This window comes from Notothenia rossii (assembly GCF_949606895.1).
Source record: "Notothenia rossii genome assembly, chromosome: 8".
NCBI classification, from domain to species: Eukaryota; Metazoa; Chordata; class Actinopteri; order Perciformes; family Nototheniidae; genus Notothenia; species Notothenia rossii.
The window spans coordinates 4,637,303-4,645,346 of NC_136906.1; the positions used below are offsets into that span (position 1 = coordinate 4,637,303).

The 8,044-nt window shown below is 40.0% G+C and overlaps 1 protein-coding gene across 1 annotated transcript; it reads left to right on the forward strand.

The window, feature by feature from the left end:
• The first annotated feature begins 1,922 nt into the window (after positions 1-1,922).
• Positions 1,923-7,475, forward strand: trir (telomerase RNA component interacting RNase). Its single transcript, XM_079644353.1, has 3 exons — positions 1,923-2,836; positions 3,417-3,488; positions 7,022-7,475. Exons 1-3 carry the CDS (start codon positions 2,540-2,542, stop codon positions 7,127-7,129), a joined length of 477 nt encoding a protein of 158 aa, XP_079500479.1. The 5' UTR covers positions 1,923-2,539; the 3' UTR covers positions 7,130-7,475.
• The last annotated feature ends 569 nt before the right edge of the window (positions 7,476-8,044 follow it).

Here is an 8,044-nt window from a genome sequence, read left to right on the forward strand (position 1 = left end):
TACAAGGCACATAAAGGCTATGGACAGACAATAAAAGCATAAAATAAGTAGTGCATAGCTCAGAGCAGGGCCGTCCCTGGCCAACATGAGGCCCCATGCAGTCTGCATGATCAGCCAGTAGGGAGGGACGGCCCTGGCTCAGACTGACTCGAAAGAGGTGGGTCTTTAGGCGGGACTTAAAAGCTTGAAGAGTGGGCGACAATTTGACATGGGGTGGCAGGTCGTTCCAGAGCCTGGGGGCTACCGCTGAGAAGGCTCGGTCTCCCCTGGTCTTTTTCTTGGTTTTAGGGACTACCAGCCGCAGCTGATCAGCCAACCTCAAAGCCTTTGAGGGGGTGTACACCTTTAGGAGGTCGGAGATGTACTGAGGGGCCAGCCCATTAAGCAATTTAAAAACAAACAACAGATCTTAAAATGAACTCTAAAATGGACAGGAAGTCAGTGGAGGGAAGCCAGAGTTGGGGTGATGTGGTCATACTGTAAGCAGCCGAGCCGCAGCGTTTTGTACAAGCTGCAGGCGTGCCAGCGAGGTCTGGTTTAGGGCGGCATACAGTGCATTACAATCAGTCATAGTCATAGTCGTAGAGTCATAGTCTAGTGTGTTGAAAAAAGGCATGAATCATTTTATAGTATGTCTAGAAATATAGTAAAATAATAGGAAATTCTCCATACTGAAAGAAAGTCAAAGTGTAGTATGTCAAAAACAATATATATAAAATAGAACGTCAAAAATGTCATAAAAGATATATGGTATGATCAAAAATACAAAAATAAATCATAGTATATAAAGTAGAAAAAAGGTCATAATATAGTTTTTTATCGTATAAGTATGTCAATAATATCTTAAAACCCATAAGGACCCACCGTGAGACAGGTGTCACATGACCTTTAGATGTTCTGGAAAGTTCCTTATACAGCTTTAGCCTTGTTTATATCTCATGAAGTCCCTGAGTGACACACCCTGAACAGTCTGGTGGGTCCTGGACCAGGTCATGTGATGTTGTGTTCCCATGACAACTTGGTCCAAGATGTCCATGTGCCAGGTCATTTGATTCTGTGTTCCCATGACAACATGTCCAAGATGTCCATGTGCCAGGCTAACACATGTGACATAACGAGCTACATTTCAAAAGCTTTTATTTTGTTGCTAAAGGTAAAATTCAAGCCATTTAAGAATTAAAATGCAACATGTCCTTTATTACATTTAACCTATTGTGGAAACATTTATTGATCAAATTGATATGAAACTAATGAGACAAACATCGCTGTGACACTGGTGTCACATCGGGACTTTAACCCTAAACTTTCACAGTAAACCCAAAGTGACATATATGCACAATTAGAAATATGATTATGATCTGCTCAGTTAATTTAGCTGATTCAATTTTATTGAATTATTATATTCTTTATTCTTCAATTCAAAGAATGTTCAAACTCATATAAACCAACAAATCATCCTCATTAATTAAGTTAGAAATAAGAGTTACTTTACCATTAAAGCCCAATGTGACATATACGTCACTTTTCAGATATGTGACACTAGGGGGGGGGGGGGGGGTTACCTGTCAGAAATGTGTTCTAGGTGGTCTATTTAGTCTAAATTATGTTCCCCTTAATTTCCACAAAAGTAGAAATGGGTCCGGGTTCTTATGGGTTAAAAAATTAATAGTATGGTATCTCAGAATTTATCAGAATAAAGTCATAGTATAAAAATGTCAAAAATATCTTTAAAAATGTCATTGTCAGTATGTCAGAATTTATGAGAAAAAGACACAGAGTATGTTGTAAAATTCATAAAAAATCTTAGGTTAGTTTGTCGAAATGTATCTTAAAAACAATCATATAAAAGTCTGTCAAAATATAAAAAAACTACAAAAATAATCCGTTCCACTTCCGGCACAGCAGGTGGCGCCAAAGCCTCAACGTGACGTCACCACCAGGAGAAAACAAACATGGCCGACAGCGAGTACTTAATGGCTAAAGTTAGCGACTAGCGTTGGTAATTTCTGCGAAACTCTCAGTATTTGCTGCAGGTATTTGTACTTTACTGCACCCGATAGCTGTCACACTACACTCTGCTCCATCTCACACGTGATTTTTGAGTTTTAAGTGTATTTTTGTCGGTCCGTAAAAGGCTTTTTCTAAAACCGGACGTTAGCATTAAGGGTTAGCCACGTTAGCATCCTGCATGCTTTTGTTTTTGTGATATAATGCTACAGGACTGGCGTTTTTCTAACTGGATTTAAGCGTTTAGGTGGATTTATCCCGGATTTGTTTTGTATTGTTGGTGTGGTCCAACGAACAGCCAGCTCCCAAACAAAGCCATATTTCTTCTTAAAACAGACCTTTTTTGACCATCTGGACTATTTTTGTAGCCATTACGGGACTTACGGTGGATTTTCTCGGTAGTTTTGTTGCATTGTATTGCTGGTGTTCTCCATTTAGAACCAGCTCCCAACGAAAACTATACTTTTCTATAAAACAGACTCTACTTTGACCCTCTGGACTTCCCCTGTTTGTGATCATTTCTCCTGCAAACATGGACCCAAAACGGCTTCACGGTAAACACCACATTAGTATCGGTGGAGGTGGAAACAGCAGTAGTGAATCCCCGGCCTCTCCGTCTCATCTACCCGCAAACAGAGCCTCTCTGCCTGGGGGGAACACCTTCGCAAACGACGGTAGCTTCATGGAGATGTTCAAGAAGAAGATGGAGCAAGAGGAGGAGAAGAAGAGGAAAAGGGAGAGCGAGCAAACGACGGCAGGAGGAGAAGATCAGCAGGAGGAAGGAGGACAGACTTCAATGGAAAAGAAGCCCCCTCCAGTGACAAGCTTTGTAAGGGGTTTGGCAGTTGTAAGATGACACCTAAGTCATTACATCCTGAAATAGTGGCAACTATTGCAGTCATTGTTTCTGCATTTCACAACTTGCAAGGACAGGCAGACATCAGTGGGAACTATGAGCTTTGTACGGGGTTTGAAGAGGACTTTATTTATCCCTCACAGGGAGTTGTAAGATGAGATAAAAGTAGCAAAACATCCATATATAAACCGCCATGACTCTAAGTGACACACATTACTTACAAGTGTCATTACACCCTGACATAATGGCAAATATGTCAGTCGTGTTTGTTGCATTTCACCACATATGCAATATTCAAAAGCTTTATTGCCATGTGCACAAGAGCTACAGAAACACCTTTTTACACAAAGCTCCTGCAACACAAGACATACGACACATGAAGCTGGAAGATAGCGGTGATATTAGAGGGAGCAGTGGAGGGTAGGGGTGCCCCTCATGGTGGCCGTGGTGCTGCGGCTGAATGTAGACCTTCTTCTGGTTTAGTCTTCTCCTTCATTGCCAGTCGGCTTCAGGGGCTCCTGTAACGGTTTCAGTCTTCTATCCCCTAACCCAGGTGGGGAAGCGCAGAGGCGGCGTGTTCCTTAAGACCGGCATGGTTGCGAAGAAGCTGAAAGACGAGACAGAAGTGAGTGTGGGGGGGGGGGCGGGGGGGTCAATGTGATGTGTGTAATTTGCACAGGTGAAATATGATGATAAGTAGAAGTACAGATACTCGTGTTTATAAATACTCTGGTGAAAGTAGAAGTACTGACTAAACTTCTTTACTCAAGTCAAAGTAAAGAGGCTTTGAAATGTACTTCAGTAAAAAGTACCCATAACTAGCAGCTGTTTTAAAGAGTACCTGACCTCCCTTTATATTAATAGAACAATAATGTTATTGTTAGCTAATGAATGTTTCCATGGTGAACAACGGCAACATGACAACGTTTCCATTGGTCCCTCTTCTTTAGAGAAGACCAGGAAATGATGGATACACGGATCGTGTTCAAATCAATAGGCACGCAATGACTCTAAATAATAATAATGATCATGCCACCAAACACACATTCAGACTAAAGGAACCAGCCTGTTTGGAAAATGAGAGAAGTAGAAAGTACAGGTATTTGAGTTCAACATGTAAGAAGTAGAAAGTACAGGTATTTGAGTTCAACATGTAAGAAGTAGAAAGTACAGGTATTTGTGTTCAACATGTAAGAAGTAGAAAGTACAGGTATTTGAGTTCAACATGTAAGAAGTAGAAAGTACAGGTATTTGTGTTCAACATGTAAGAAGTAGAAAGTACAGGTATTTGTGTTCAACATGTAAGAAGTAGAAAGTACAGGTATTTGTGTTCAACATGTAAGAAGTAGAAAGTACAGGTATTTGTGTTCAACATGTAAGAAGTAGAAAGTACAGGTATTTGTGTTCAACATGTAAGAAGTAGAAAGTACAGGTATTTGAGTTCAACATGTAAGAAGTAGAAAGTACAGGTATTTGTGTTCAACATGTGAGAAGTAGAAAGTACAGGTATTTGAGTTCAACATGTAAGAAGTAGAAAGTACAGGTATTTGAGTTCAACATGTAAGAAGTAGAAAGTACAGGTATTTGTGTTCAACATGTGAGAAGTAGAAAGTACAGGTATTTGAGTTCAACATGTAAGAAGTAGAAAGTAAAAAGTGTTCAGAAAAATAAGAAGTGGAGTAAAGTACTGATACCAGAAGAATGTACTTAAGTAAAGTAACAAAGTATTTGTACTCCACTACTTCTCACCTCGGTATTTAAAGCACTGGAGGGTCAGCATCATGTTCGTAGATGATGGACAGTTCTTCGTTATATAACTGCAGACTTTCGCCAAACAAAAAGCAGAAATGTTGACTTGTTTTTAGGTGAGCACATTTCTGTTTCTGTTATCGTCTTAAAGACTAAGTAAAAACTACAAGTATCTTTTATTAATTTCTGGATTTCAGAACCCAATATCGTTCTTTAGTTACTCCACCAACTTTCTTTTTAATGCGTAAGTTAAAAATAAAATCAATGAATAAATACATATTTTTAGGAAATCCAACGCAGTATATAACATCATTCAAACTAGCTGCACCTCTACCAGCTTTGATAGCACATCAATAATCCACTCATTTCATATATATGATTCTTTAATGGGACATAACAAGTACTTTCTTTTTGTTACTTTAAGTATATTTTGATGCCATTTGTACAATGACTTGCATTTGGTTTTGACGATGTTGGTTTACAGTTAGGTATATTCTACTTTACTATAGATCTGAGTGCTTGTACCAATAATCCTAATTCAGTCATTTCATCACTCAACTCTTCAAACTGGCTTTTAATGTGATTGTTGTTTTATTGCTCGATTTTAATGTGACTTTAACTATATTTATTTGTTGTTATTTTTTTTACTACCTCTGTAAAGCGACTTTGAGCACCTGTAAAAGCGCTTACAACATAAATCTATTATTTTATATATATATATATATATTAGGGTGGTCCTTAAAATTGAAAGTGGGAAAGTCTAAGCTCCAACCCCCAGAATTAATTTCAATCAGGAGAAACTTCATTTTGTTTAAATAACATTTATTAACACGTCATGTGATAAATGTGAAGTCTTTGGCGATTAGACCCCGATCCTGAAATCGTATATATAAAGGGGAAATGCAGCCGTGAGCATATAGGGAAGTTTAGCCTCAGTTGCAGCTCAGTGTGGCAGCCCAGAGGCCTGTACTACGAAGAAGGATTTTCTCTTAGCCGGCTAACTTCAGGGAAAACTCTGGGCTTCCGGTCCTACGACGCTGGTTCTCTTTTTAGCAGGCTAGATCTCCATGGTAACTGATGCTGTGCGGCTAGCCTGCTCCGGAGCAGGTGAGGTTGCAGGCTAAGAGCTCAACTCAGTGAAAGCACTGCCTGCTGACCAATCAGAGCTCAGTGTGCAGAGTTTAAAGCGATCAAGTCATATTACAGGAGAAAGGAAATACAGAAAAGCTGCCGTTGCAGGAAAGACGGCCGGCAAAAATCAGCGACTGTGTGAACGTGAACATTAATATAATATCACCTCCCATCTTCAGAGCAATCTGACTATTATAACATTAGAGTTAAGAAAGCTTAATTAAATATCTGCCACAACATAAGTAACCGGATCAGAGTAACATTACGTACAGTCCGCGGCATATCACATCATAATGTATCATATATCTCCTTATCTGAGTCAGCTGAGCCGTATCTGGCCGTGCAACACTCACAGTGTCACATACTGGATGCAGAAGTATTATTTTAAGCAACACATTAAGTTGACGAAACACTCGAGTCAAATGTAATTAAAGTCAGATCGTGTCTTAGACGGGGCAGTGATATCATAAACCTGTTAATGTACGCATTCAAACACTTTTTCTGTTACCAGCTGTATTCAGCTATGTGGCTTTGATCCTGGATAAAGTGTTTAAGTCATGGATGTTTACAGTTGAACTTCTTCATATTTGTCTAATATTATACTTTTCATTCAGGAAGTATGACGCTGCGCTGTCAGTACGCTTCTCCATGTTTGTGATTGGTCGAATGCTCCAGATACCACCCCTTTCATGTGAACGCGCACCTAACTAGATAGGACACAGCTGGCTTGAGCGATCCACTTGATAACCAGCGTCGTAGGACCGTTTAGCGAGAGCGCGTATGTTTTGGATTAGGCCAACCGGCTAACTCAAACATATCCAGGTTAGGTTGAACCAGCTTCGTAGTACAGGCCTCAGGTCCATTGTGGGGGGTGGGGGGGGGTAAACGTTCATCAGGAGAGTTTTCTTGACTAATAGAATGCATTCTGGGGGTTGGAGCTTAGACTTTCCCACTTTCAATTTGAAGGACCACCCTACGTGAGGCTAAACTCCAAGGTCGATGAGGGAGGGGTACATGTTGTTGGAACAAATTCCGGTGGTTGGAGCTTAAAATAAATGAATTTGAAAATGTTCATGGCCCTAAGGACCACCCTGATAGATATGTATATGATTCTGAAATGGGACATAACAAGTACTTTAGTTTTTTGGTACTTTAAGTATATTCTGATGCCATTTGCACTTTGACTTGCATTAGTTTTTTGACAATGTGGTAAATACTAATAGATCTGAGTGCTTCTTCCATCTTACGTTAATCCCCTTGTGTTTCCTTCTTCCTCAGCGAGAGCCAGGCAAGAGCGATGCCTGGTCATCGTACATGGCCGAGGTAAAAAAGTACAAAGCTCACCAGTGTGGCGACGACGATAAAACCCGACCTCTCGTCAAGTAAAAAGTCCGTCAGGCGAGATCAAACTACAAAGTGTTGAGAGGGGAAAGCCACCTGGAGACGTTCCTCCTGCTCTCTCCAGACTTCCTGTTCCAGAGTCCATCCTCATGAAGTCTCTCACAAACTGCTTCAGACCCTCCTCCCTTCCTTTTTGTATTTCATGTACTTTATTTTGCTTTGTTTGTCTCGTTGGGATGTAAGAAGGTGTTTCAGGATCCGTTTGTTTTTTGATCATAACTGTTTCATGTTTTCAATTCTTTGTCTGGGTTCAGTTTGGGCATCTTTAGTTCGTTTGGATTTGATTTTAAAGCCGAATCAAGGTGTCAATTAAATCTACACTGCCCAATGACGCGTGGTGTTGTGCTTCAGTTTTGTTTGATCCTCTTACAGATGCTGCCTCTAAGGAATGTTTCCAATAACTCACCCTGTGTTACCTTTTTAAAAGAGGCCCTATTTAACTTTTTGAGGACACTTTAAAGTAGAGACACTACATACTGATATACACCTGAACATCAGCAGGAGAGGACTCTTTAAAGTAGAGACACTACATACTGATATACACCTGAACATCAGCAGGAGAGAACTCTTTAAAGTAGAGACATTACATACTGATATACACCTGAACATCAGCAGGAGAGGACTCTTTAAAGTAGAGACACTACATACTGATATACACCTGAACATCAGCAGGAGAGGACTCTTTAAAGTAGAGACACTACATACTGATATACACCTGAACACCAGCAGGAGAGGACTCTTTAAAGTAGAGACACTACATACTGATATACACCTGAACATCAGCAGAATATATCCTCTTTGAAAGCATAATAGGAAAACCTTTTCTATTTGCCTTTCCTCCACACTCAGCGGTGAATAAAAATAATAAGTTTTGATGTAAATAGGAGACTGCAGAGTGCT